We start from the raw sequence: 13,537 nt of genomic DNA, 5'->3' as shown, positions 1-13,537 counted from the left end.
AATAAAAATGTCTGAGATGCTTTTTAAGATTATTATTTTTTAAAAAATATAAAGATCAGGGCGCCTGGGTGGCTCAGTGGGTTAAGCCTCTGCCTTTAGCTCAGGTCATGATCTCAGGGTCCTGGGATAGAGTCCTACATCAGGCTCTCTGCTCAGAGGGGAGCCTGCTTCCCCCTCCCTCTCAGCCTGCCTCTCTGCCTACTTGTGATCTCTCTTTTTCTATCAAATAAATAAATATAATCTCTTTTAAAAATATATAATGATCAATTAAAACAGCACAATTGATATTCACATTTTACTCATATTGTTCTGAAGGTTAAATGAATAGTTCTCACAAATAAGAACAGACAGAATAAGCCAAACTTAAAAGAAAAAAATCTTATCACAGATAAGAATTCTACAACATGGTCTTTTCAGAGTGCATTTTAGAAGCAGGTTTTAAAATAAAAAATGAAAATGCTTTTTTTTACTTTTTTTTAGAAATCACACTTCTAAATCCTACTCTGCATAAGAAAGTACACAAAAGTGTTATTATACATTATTTAAAATAGCAAAAAGAACTAGGAAAAACATTTTTTAATGGTGGACTAAGTCACAACATATGTATGTATGCATATGTACAAATACGAATATATTTGTAAACATACACAAATATATATGTGGATACATCTACACACATATATCTAACCACACACATACATGCAGCTTTAAAAAAGTAGATCTATATTTATAGAAAAGGAAAGGATCCTATAATATATTAGCGGAAAAGTACAAACTATTAATCAATATATGTCATGATCTCATTAAAAAAACCAGGGTGCCTGGGTGGCTCCGTGAGTTAAAGCCTCTGCCTTCAGCTCAGGTCATGATCCCAGGGTCCTGGGATGGAGCCCCGCATTGGGCTCTCTGCCCAGCAGGGAGCCTGCTTCCCTTCCTCTCTCTCTGCCTGCCTCTCTGCCTACTTGTGATCTCTGTCAAATAAATAAATAAAATCTTTAAAAACAAAAACAAACAAAACACCCTTTGTGCACATGTAATAAATGGTAAATAAATTCAGTACTCTATTAAGCACACATTTTCGTTTAGCTCATTTAATTCTCACAACTCAGTGGAACAAACACACACATACACACACATACACACACACACACACACAATCATACCAGAGAAGGATAACTACTTCCTGGTGGTTACCTCTAGAGAATGATACTTTTGTCATAGTGGGGAGGTGGATGGGAAGGGTATGTGAGAAAGGACTTTCACATTTTAGTATAAATTATTCTGTGCTGTTTTAATTTTTTATATTTAGCTTATACTATTTTTCAAGTTTTTTCAACATAGAACAAAATAAAGATTCTTTTGGAGCTTTCAGTATAGAATATAGGAGATTAAACACAGGAAAAGAGAACTTTTAGAATGTAAAAAGCTGAAATATTTTCATGTTTAAAAAAAATAGGTCATTAGATTATAAGCATGTTGTCAGTTTTAAAAATAGGATACTAAGATTATATTCATCAGTAGTCTGTTATACACATTACTTTATCTAGTGAAATGATGTCAGAAGGCAAGCATGGGTGTGTGACATTCACATGGTTATAGGATCACATCACTAGCACCCTCTCTTCATACTTTAAAAGGAAGTTTAATTCTGCAGAAGAGGTCTACCCTATACAACATTTTAGCCCCATTGATCTACAAATTAAGTTTATCCTAAGAGCAGGCTTATACTAAAAAAACAAAACAAATAGTAATACAGCCAAAACTCATATTTAAAATGCAAAATCTTCTCTATATAATATAAAAACTTTAATTAAATACTTGTTATATACCAGACTTTGGAGTAAAAGGGAATATAAGAGCAGAAGAAGAAATACTACAGGTTTCTTATGTTTAAGAAACTCGATTTACTTTTTTCTTATAATTTTTTTAATTTTTTATTTAATTTTTATTTAATTTAATATTTAATTTTTTTATTTTTTTATAAACATATTATGTATTATTAGCTGCAGGGATACAGGTCTGTGAATCACCAGGTTTACACACTTCACCACAGCACATAGCCTCCCCAATGTCCATAACCCCACCACCCTACCCCCGGCAACCCTCAGTTTGTTCTGCGAGATTAAGAGTCTCTTATGATTTGTCTCCCTCCAGATCCCATCTTGTTTCATTTATTCTTTTCCTACCCCCCTAAACCCCCCCACGTTGCATCTCTACTTCCTCATATCAGGGAGATCATATGATAGTTGTCTTTCTCCGATAAGAAACTCAATTTAATAAGATAGTAACCCAAAACAAATAGTAATAACAAAATAATAAAATTTAGTAGACACACATAATCTGTTATGGGAACAAAGAGAAGGGTGGCCAACTAATTCCTAACTAGTCTAACTAAGTGACATCAATTATTTTTATTTTCTTATTCTATAGAGATATATATATTCTATAAAGATTTCTTATTCTATAGGGATATTCATAGAGATTTCTGAGACTTTCTAATTTTACTCTGTAAGAACATGAAATACCAGCTATGTAAATGTTTATGAACCTAGCTCTCCATCAAAATGGAATTCAAAGATACATTATATTATGATTAAATTTGCTAAGCATTTATTTTGCACTAGGTATCTGAAGAAATTTTATAATAAAATCTACTGACACTTATTTACAGGAATGGTTCTTACCCAGGGGCAATTCTGCCTCCAGGAAACATCTGGCAATGTCTGGAGACATTTTTGCTTATCACAACTGGTGGAGGTATGCTACTGGCATCTGGGGGTAGAAGCACGGATGCTATAAAATATACTACAAATGAGAAGACAGCTTCCTAAGACAAATAATTAGCTAGTCCATTATGGCAGAATTACTGAGGTTGAAAAACCCTGTTATAGTAACAGCTTACTATTCTGCAACTTGAACTATTAAGCAGATTCATGTCCTTAGAATCAGCCAAAAAAAAAAACCCCAGGAAAATGGCAAAAAAATTAAAGCAAACAAAAACAAATCCCAGGTTAAAAGATGCTATGTTATCTGTTATGAAGTACCTACTATATACCAGGTACTATAATGACCTTGCCTTTTAACAGCATCAAGATTACCTGAGTAAAGAAATCTGCCCAAGACTGCCTTGCTAGTTATGGTCAGAGCTGGACTGTAAGTCTCCATCTACTTGATCTAAAGCCCATGCTTTTCCCATTGTTATCACCAGGCAGCCAAACTGATTTTATCAAGTGCAGTGTTCATGGACTTCACTAATGAGAGCGCCCCTCAGACCCGGAGTCAAGGTTTAGTCCCGCATAATGTAGACAAATCCTAGTAAATCTGGTTTTATGGTTTTTAAATCCATAAATAATTTATAATAGCAAATAAAAGAGCTGCTCTAAGCTGCTATGAGGGCCAGAGGGAAATGTGAAAATTACAGTGAGAGGATAAAGCAAAATAAAAAAACAAGAATACAAAAAGCCCCAAAGCCCAAGGCCTTTATTAAGGAGATAAATCATTCTGTACTCTACAGGACTACAATGGGGAAAGAGGAGGAGAGAGGGAAGAGAGAAAGGAGGGAGAAATAAGGAAGGAGAGAAAGGGAAGAGGTTAGAGAAAGGTGAAGAGAGAGGAGATGAAGAAGAAGGGAGAAAGAAATAGCAGAGAAGGAGAGAGTGAAGGGAAGGAGAAGAGGGAGAAAGACTAGGAGAACACAAATCAAGGAAAGACCAAGTAAACAACTTAGTGAAATACTGTGGGAAAAATTCAAACAAAGACAGAGGAACAAGGAAAATGGAAAAGGGAAAAGAGAGACAGCACCCAACCCTTAACCCAAAAGACGCAGGGATGGACACAGAAATAAACGGAGAATATAGAAGGGAAAAAGAAAAGTATCCAACAGATTCATAGAAATAAATGTTTAAACTACTTCTATTCCAAAATCTCTATGTATGTATTGTCCATTATGGTTGGTATCTACTAGCCACAGGATGCTATGAACACTGTTAATGTGGCTATTCTGAATTGATATGCACTATAAGCATAATATACACACTTGATTTCAAAGATTTAGTATAAAAATGTTAAATATTTCATTAATATTTTATACAAATCACATCAAATGATAATAATTGTAATATACTGGATTAAAGAAAGCAGTTTTATTAAAAATAATTTCACATGCTTCCTTTTCCTTTTTTAATGTGGTATTAGAAAATTTAAAATTATATTTGCAGTTCACATTACATTTCTACTGGAAGGTGCTGCTTTAGAATTTTAATACTGCTTTAGGATCCATACTAGTGCCACAGTAATATTTAAAAAAAATCAGTCATCCTTACATCCATCCCCAACTTTCAGAATCCTAGCTGGCAAAAGATGTGGAACTACATTATCTAGATATCAACCTGATTATGACAGGAACCATGAGTTCAAACAGGACATAAATCTGTATTAAGTTGTTTTTAATGGTTAAATCTAGGCAAGTGATAATAGAGTTGAGTGATGAATAGTCATGTAAAATTGGAAAATTTAATAGAAGGGAGTAAAATGAGGATGTACAATTTACAATCATGAACGAATTCTGGGTCTCAAAGACTTGACATTATCTGACAAGCACACTGAAACATGCACTTGGAAGATTTTCATTACATTCATTAAAAAATGCCAATATACCTAGGGATATTTTTGAAAACTCTTTCTCAAGCACCTATTCAATGTTTTTTCAGGTCATTTAAAATATCATTTTCTTGTCCCTCATAGATGCCAGAATATTCTAAAACTTCACTAAAGAAAAAAAAAAACACATTCTTCAACTATGGAAAAAAAAAAAAAACAATCTATTTTATATTTACTGTTTGTCACCATATTGAAAAAATGGTTTTGTTGCATAGTGACTATATTCTCATCTCCTTTTAGTTCAGTGAAGTAAAACAAACTCAAAGCCATAGTTTAATTTTTAGTTAGCAAAGAATTAAACATTTTGGAAGGATTAAAAAAGTGCCACTCAAACTTTAATGTACATACAAATTCACCTGAGAATCTTAATTAAAATGTAGATTCTGATTCAGTAGGTCTGGGGTAGGGCCAGCATAGTACATTTCAAACAAGCGCCAAGGTGACAGCAATGCTGCTCGTCTATGGGTCACACTTTTAAGGTGTTAAACATATAATTAATACCAAATTTAAATGCAGCAGAACAATGTATATAGAGGAAATTAAAAAAAAAAAATTTCCCAAAGGAACCATTCTGTTTCCTATTTATGGCATCATCTCAAATAACAGGCATTTTTAGTGCTTCCAAGAGTTGGCTGTCCAGCATTACCATGATCAAAAACATATCAATCCATCTATCAAAGTCAAGAATTCTTGGTTTCTAATAAAGATTAAGTCAATATTTGTTTGGGACAAGGGCTCTTCATTTATACTGGGCTCTTATCAAAATTAGAATTAGAGTATTAGGGATAACAGAGAGGAAGTTTTAATATTTCTCTGAGAATAATGGTTATGCCTATGAAATGCAAAACACACACGTACTTATGTATCAACATTTATCATATATTATCACATAAAAATGAGTATTAAAAAGGTAAAAGTAATATACCATGTGAAAAACAGTGAAGACCCAATAATAGATTTCTTAGTGACCTTTTTTTCTTTACTTTCTGAACCTACCAAATTTCTTGCAACAAGCACACACTTCCATTATTCAAATACACTGAAATTAATAACACATGACAAAATCCATGAAAAGCAGCAGAGGAAAGCACTAATATATTAGGTGACTACTCAAGAATTTCTTGTTAATTTCTTGTTAATGATAGTTAAAAAGCATCTGAGGTAAGTATAATAAGGAATAACAAATTTTAGATGAGTTACTTACTTACCTTAGTAAAGTTATTCAGATGTCCTAGTTTTCTCATATTTGATACTCCTTGCAATTTGGCCACATTTTGGAGAATCTCCCTTAAGTTGTCAGAAGGTTCTAGAAGAAAAGACAAGACAAATTAACATAATTTTAGAAGAGTACTTTCCTAACCAAACACATAAAACATGCAGTTATTTAAGCTCCACAATTTTGGTCTTGGTTTAAAATCTTATTCTCTATCTCAAATCCATCTACTTAGGTGACTTCAAAGTCCATGTGAATGACGTTCACACCTCTGCTCCACTCATACCTATGGTCCAGCTCATGTATCATCACCTGGAATTATTTAACTACTAAACCTTAAAATTCAACATTCCAACTATTACTTCTTGCTACAATATACAAAGGGCACCAAAAATACTGTCCAAAATATTTGAATCAATCAAAAAACAGGACAAAATATATGAAACCATTGTTCTCAAAACAAAACCATTGTTCTCAAAATATATGAAACCACTGTTCTCAAAATACAGGACCTCAGTAAAGAACAGTGATCCCCGAGAGGTGAGAAACACACAACTGTACCCTAGAACTGCCCCCAGCTAACTGTCTTAAGAAAGTTTCCAGGTGTTGGTACCAACAGGTAAAAATCCAGGCAAACAGTCCACGATTTAAAGACAGAACTCAGAGTCCAAGAAAACCAAGAAGAATTAGAAAAGAGAAAGAATGCTGAAGATCTGCAAAGGGACCCCTCTGGTAGTCTGTACAGTAATGACTAGTCCATGTGTGTGAGGAAATTAACTACTTGAAAGAAGTAAAAAGGAAAGTACCCTCTGTTCACACAGGACAGGGGGCAGTGCCTGTTCCTAAGAGCCAGACTGAAAATCTGTACAATTCATGTGGATTGGTTAGAGTCAGAGTAAGACTAAACACTTCTTTTATCCCACCTAACAAATCTTCAAAGCAAAACTTGAAAGAATTAAAGTAATCCCAAGTAATTAAACTGTGTCTCAGACCAATAGTCAAAATTCATACAAAATAAAAAAAAAAAATATGAAGCACCTAACAAGGCAAAAATTACAATGTTTAACAGCCAGTTGAAATTTATCAGATATGCAAAGAAGCAGGAAAACAGACTTATAAAAAGCAGAAAAACTAATCAACCAAAATGACCCAGAACTAATAAAGATGTTAGAATTAACAGATAAGAACATTAAAAGCCAGTATGTGCAAAAACTTTGGGAGAGGCATAAAAGGTATACAAATCATCCAAATTGAATTCCTGGAGATGAAAACTAGGTCTAAATGAAAATATACCGGATGGGAATAAATGCATAATTACTTTTATAGAAAGTAAGAACTGTGAACTTGAAGACAAAGCAATTTAAATTATCCAAAATGTAATACAGAGAGAAAAAAGAAATAAATGAAAAGAACATCAATGAACTGAAGGACTTCAAGTAGCCTAACACAATGACAATGTATAACTGGAATCCTCAAAGGAAAGAAGTGGAGGATAAAAAAAATTATTTGAAGAAATAATGGATAAAAACTTTCCAAATTTGATGAAAATAACCCAATAAACCCTGGAAGTTCAACCAATCCCAAGTACAGAAACATGAAGAAAACTAGACCAAAGCACATCATAATCACGTTACTCAAAACCACTGGCAGAGAAAACCTTAAAAGGAACCATACTAAAAAAGACAAGTTATGTGGAGAGGGGCAAAGATAAGGTTGACGGGAGACTTCTCATGAGAAACAAGGCAAATGAGAAGAAAGTAGAGCAACATCTTTCAAAATACTAGGGGAAAAAAAAAAGCTTCAAAAACATAAAAAAACAATCTTAGCTCACTTGCTCTACAAAAATGGGTAACAGCCAGATATGGCCCTGTGGTCAGCAGCCCACCAACTCCCCTAGAATAGAGCATCAATTTCCTCAGGTTGCTGCAAGCTATTTTCCTTTTCTTATATTCAGCATCCATTTGTTTAAACAAAACAAAAGCACAAGCTAAAGAAGAAAAAAAGTATCATCACATGGCTGATATTTTAATCTAAGAGCCATTATGACTTTGAGAATTTTATCTGTTAACACAAAATCAAAGAACTATTTGTTTTGAATTACTGTTTTCCTCAGCAAATGAAACTGCATTGTCCTATTTTACATTTAGCTTGCATCTGCCTATTTTCCTCCATTCTGTTTTACTGGGTGTTAGCCATGACAACCACAAATTGGTTAGTGCCAAACCACTAAGCACACTACATACCCCAGCTATTTCCAAATACTTTAAAATTGCTATACACTGAGATCATTCACAGCATCTCCCACAAATTCTGGATTTTTAAAATCCCAATGTAACTCAATCTAATTTTAAATGGCTCAGTGTATGTCTTTATAATTAGTGACTCTGAGGTTATTAAAAAAGTGGAATGAAAGCAGCTCATCACTGGGTAGAATCAGATTACACCAAAAAGAACTGCGAGGTTAAATCAATGTTATTATTTAGTAATACCTTTTCACTATTATAAATGGTATCTGAAGAGACTGAAGAAGAAAATATTAAGTAAACCAATGGTGTCAAAATGGTTTAACTGTATTTCAGAACTTTATATTAATTTTATAACAGCCTTCAAGGTAATTCAGAACCTATAGCATTTGCAAAATAAGAGTTAAGATCACTAAAGCCAGTTGAGAAATTCACCTAATGGACACATATAACCTAACCAGTTCACATCAACTTATAATTAGGTTTTCAGGCGCCAAAGCTTCACTGAAGTGATCATACAGTTACTATTATGTAATGTTCTGATAGGACCAACAGTTAAAATCATTAGTCTGGAAATATTTATTCTTCACAAAGGTTTGTGGACTTCTAATACTGCGTATTATCCAGGTACAAACTGAGTATTATCCAGGTACAAACTGATTATAGACATTTTTGAAAAACCACAATCTTGCTACAAAAATAAAATCTTGTATCTGAGTTCATTCACTCAACAAATAATATTTAAACATCTATTATAGGCAAGTACTATTTTAGGTAGTGGAAATACATCAGTGAGCAGGAGACATCCTTCTTTAATAGACCCCACATACAAGTAGAAGAAAACTGACAACAGCAACAAAAAAATCTCTCTGCACACAAACTGAAAATTGACAGGTGGTGAGAAATCAACACTGGATCAAACGTTTGCCTCATGAATAATAATACAAAATGAACCGAACACTAATAATGCAGGTGTTACAGTTGCCAATCTAAATCAAAATGAACTAGCCTTTCCCCTTCCTTCCCCTCCTCACCTCCTTTCTCTTTTACTTAATTCCCAGGAATCCCCAACTAAGGACAACTTTCAAAGTTTCTTCATAACATATTTGCTAAAAAAAACAAGCTGCTTCCTTCCAGAAGCTACTTCCTAGACCAACTCAAAATAATATGAGAGCCAGTTTAGATGAAATACTATGTAATGCTCATGTGCTCATGTTCTACAATGTTCCCATGGAAATAACAGGTTAAAGTTCCTGGAAAAGAAACGAGAAATCCCTGGTTTCTTCCTTACTTGCTACATCAGGAGTCTGCAAACTTTTTCTGTAAAGATCCAGAGAGTAAGTATTTTAAACTTTGAAGGACATAAAGTCTCTATTTTAACTACTACATTCTGCTGTTTTACCAAGAAAGCAACTGTAGAAAATACATCAATGAATGAACGTGGCTTTATTTCAATAAAGCGGACTTGGCTCACAGAGTTTGGCTCTATAGTCTGTCAACTCCTGTACTAGTTAGAACTTACACTTGGATGAGTAGCAGGGAAACTGAGCTCAATGTGGTTTTTACTGGGGGTTGGTAAGATGGGAAGCAGCAAAAAGAAATTCAGGAAAAAGTTTACCTCTTTTTATTTCTTCCTACTCTCACTTAATGTTTCCAACTTAGTATCTCCAAAACTATCTCCTGAGAACAGTGCTATGTGAGAAAGTATAAAGCACAACGAGACAGTCAGGATATTCCCAGAAGCCTTGATGTTTAGGAAACCCACAGATGCCTAGGGGAAGAAAAATTTCGGCTAGCTGGCTATGATGGCAAACCATTCAAAAGCAAGGAAGCAAAACACAAAAGAAGTAGTAGAATTACAGTTGCTCTTTTCCTCTTATTATGTAACTTGTGAGTCCTGAGTATTCCTGATGAATCTCTCTGAGGGTAATGAAATAAACAGCCAACTCTAAATATCTAGCAATTTAATATTATATAAACACATATGCATATACATACACATACATGCAGAAAAACACCAAGAGAAATCTACAGTAGACAAACCTTTTATCTAGATCTATATATGTACAGATACATACATATACACCCATTCCCTTCCAGCTCAAGTCTCCATATAGGCACACATGCACACATATACACACAGATACATAGTGTATGCCATATTTGTGTGAATAAACATGCATTTATTTTAAATGTCTTTAATATTTTTCTTTGTAACATGCTGCAATAAACTTTATAGAAGTATTTTTATCTGTTAATAAATACAAAACAAAATTGATTTTTAAATAAATTTAGGTTCAAGTACATGTAGTAGATTAATGACCAAAAACTACTGGCATACAGCTATTTGGGAGTACTGTAAAGAACTATGAAATGAAAAAGAACTGGATTCAAATCTAGTTTATTCATCTACAAAAAAACCACACAGCCCTAAGTCAATCTCATGGGCATCCACTTTCTCCTATCTATAGTGAAAATACTACTTACTTTGAAAGCACTGTTAAAAGATCTGAGGTGCTTAGCACAGTGCCTTAACCATAACAAATACCCAATAAATGGTAGCAACTATAGTTAAAAGTTATTTTTTAGTAAATACAATTTTTATGAATCGTGAAAATTATGTGTTTAGTCCAAGCAAATGCTTAATATCCATGTTAATGTGAGGGTTTTTTGTTTTTGTTTTGTTTTTGTTTTTGTTTTAAGATTTTGTCAGAGGGAAGAGAGAGAGAGAGAAACAGAGCAGAGCGGGGGAGCCACAAGCAGAAGGAGAAGCAGGCTCCCTGATGAGCAAGGAGCCTGATGCAGAACTCAATCCCATGATCTGAGCTGAAAGGCAGACAGTTAACCAACTGAGCCACCCAGGCATCCCTATTAATGTGTTTAATGAATTTTTGTTTCATGTTTTAGAACATTATTTTATGATCCAAGATTTGCTCATTTTTAAATTTTTTTTAAGGTTTACTCATTTTTTAAAAAAGATTTTATTCATTTATTTGACAGCACAAACAGCAGAGCAGCAGGCAGAGGGAAAGGGAGAAGCAGGTTCCCCATTTAGCAAGAAGCCTGATGTGCAGGGCTTGATCCCAGGACCCTGGGATCATGACCTGAGCCGAAGGCAGATGCTTAACTGACTGAGCCACCCAGGTGCCCCAAGATTTGCTCATTTTTAAAGAAGAAACTGTTATCATCTCATCTGCCTTCGTGAAAATTTCAAAGAGGAATTACAACTGGGAGCAGAGCTGAACAATAATTTCTGTGATTTACTTGTGACTATATGCGAAAAAATGCTATTAAAGCAACAAGCTAGTAAAGTAGGGTGCATTAAAAACTTAATGTAACAAAATTAAATATGACTACATAAATCTGACATGACTTAGTGATATCTTTAATATCATCTATTAGATACTATCTATTAGATAGACATAAATGATTAAAAGCATATGGGAATTACTATAGTTGGTATTACCTTTGCAAAAGCCAGCAGCAAATCTGTCCCCCTCTACTAGCAAACATATCAGGAATATATCTTCCCACCCTTATCCACAGATCCAAATGTTGAGGAAGAACTGCTTCAAGCTCTAACATTACCTGAAATTCTCTAACAATTATTAATATCAGAGAGATATAATTCAGTAGGGAAATGATATATCCCACTGATTGCACCCTGGGAAAAGGACCTTCCTTTTACCTCTAATGCAGAGGAACTCAGAACTTGAAGGAGAGCCTGTTTCAACCTTTGGATTGCATGGTAGGATACCTTTTCTTATACCAATGACAAAATATGCTTTCTAACTTTCACCCACTTGCTCTGGTGTAACCACATGGAATGCAAAACAAGTATTATCTTTCCTCATATACTGAAAATATTCATGTTTCCTCTCTATAGCAGGTAATCATCTTCTTTCAATCATTGACCTATTTTAAATATAAATACTGTAGTAGAGATGTGCAAGGAAAATCTGATACTACTGCCAGCAAATCAATTTAATTATAATCTTCTTAAATGTTAGGTTTATCATACTAAAAACTGCAAGTTTTCATAGGGCTGTTTTAGAAGAATGATGGACATGAAGCACCTCTTGAGAGGGAATGATTTGGTAACAGGCAGGGCTACATGGTCAGCAAGATGACAGACACTAGGTTTCTTTAGCCTGGCCTGCCCTCTATCTAGCCAACTTGGGAAAAATCCTTGTCATTCTTGGGGTCTGGCTCAGATGTAGAAAGGTTTTCCCTAACCTACAAGCCCCCCTCTTTATGTTCCCATGACATATCCTTCATACCACTACTGCAGCAGTTATGACAATGTATCTCATCTGCCTGGCTTCAAATTTACATCTGTTGTTTCACTATAATTACTAATACCACCTCCTTTCACTCTGCAAAGTATCCCACATTGTATTATAAATGGTATTACTGTAAGTATAATTAAACTTCAACTATTGTTAATAAGATTTTCTTAAACATGGGACACCTGGGGGCTTGGTCAGTTAAGCATCTGACTCTTGGTTTCAGCTCATGATCTCAGAGTCTTGAGATCAAGCCCCATGTTGGGCACCCTGCTCAGTGGGGAATCTGCTTGAAATTCTCTCTCCCTCTGCCCCTCCACCTGCTTGTGCAAATACTTTCTCTCTAATAAATAAGTAAATTGTTAAAAAAAAAAAAAAAGGAAAAAAAAAAAAAGAAAAGAAAAAGATTTTCTTACAACTAGGTCTGCATTCTATTTCTTTTTCCCAGAGACAGAAGAGAATAGTTTGATCGCACTGCATGGTATCTGCCCTCAGCAGCTCATTCCTGCTGGGTGTTCAAAGGACAGTGCAATAGAAACTCGGTATCTGGCATCGTTGGTTTTCTTGGCTTCGTGCATGTTAAACCTGGTATTTTTACTGAAACAGTATTCTTAACGTTTTTTTATACTGCTCAGCTTGAGATAATTTTCAAGAGGAAGTAATGCTTCTCCTTTTCTAGGGTGTTTGAAATTGAGAACCAGACAGATCCACACTCAGACCCTAAACAGGGCCCTGAAGTAAAGACATTGGATCCCAAAGATTATAGGTGGGGAGTTCTTAAATTATGTCCGTATTCAAATGGAGATGCAAGAAACCGAGCTGAAAGAACTCTGGAGTGACAGTGACAACTGTGGATTGATCAAGTTCTTTTTAAAAGGGCTGTTTTGAAGATTATGATTCTAACTTTGGAGGAACTATGGTGATGAGCAGTGACTGGCAGTGGAAGTAATCACATATAAAAACTCCTTAAATAAAAATTTATTCGCTTTAAATAAAAAAAAAAAAAAAAAAAAAAAAAAAAGAAGAGAATAGTTTTGCTGGGTTCTTGTTCCCATGTCCTACTTGCATAATACCGATGGCAGGTAAAAGTGAAGTGACTTTTGCTGATCTGTAACATTTTAAGACTGTCTTTCCAA

The 13,537-nt window shown here is 34.5% G+C and overlaps 1 protein-coding gene and 1 long non-coding RNA gene across 7 annotated transcripts in view; one reads left to right on the top strand and one right to left on the bottom strand.

Moving 5' to 3' along the window:
* RICTOR (RPTOR independent companion of MTOR complex 2) overlaps nucleotides 1-13,537 on the bottom strand; it is a 136,012-nt gene that overhangs the window by 84,122 nt on the left and 38,353 nt on the right. For all 6 annotated transcript variants that reach the window (XM_082723410.1, XM_082723412.1, XM_082723411.1 and 3 more), the window contains one exon: nucleotides 5,868-5,965. In XM_082723410.1, the coding sequence (XP_082579536.1) occupies nucleotides 5,868-5,965 (98 nt within the window). The remainder of the gene's footprint in view (nucleotides 1-5,867; nucleotides 5,966-13,537) is intronic.
* LOC309861018 overlaps nucleotides 1-13,537 on the top strand; it is a 78,163-nt gene that overhangs the window by 27,455 nt on the left and 37,171 nt on the right. The window lies entirely within an intron of this gene.

This window comes from Mustela nivalis (assembly GCF_964662115.1).
Source record: "Mustela nivalis genome assembly, chromosome: 3".
Taxonomy (NCBI): Eukaryota; Metazoa; Chordata; class Mammalia; order Carnivora; family Mustelidae; genus Mustela; species Mustela nivalis.
Note: the sequence above shows the minus strand (reverse complement) of the source record. Positions and strands in the feature narration are given on the sequence as shown.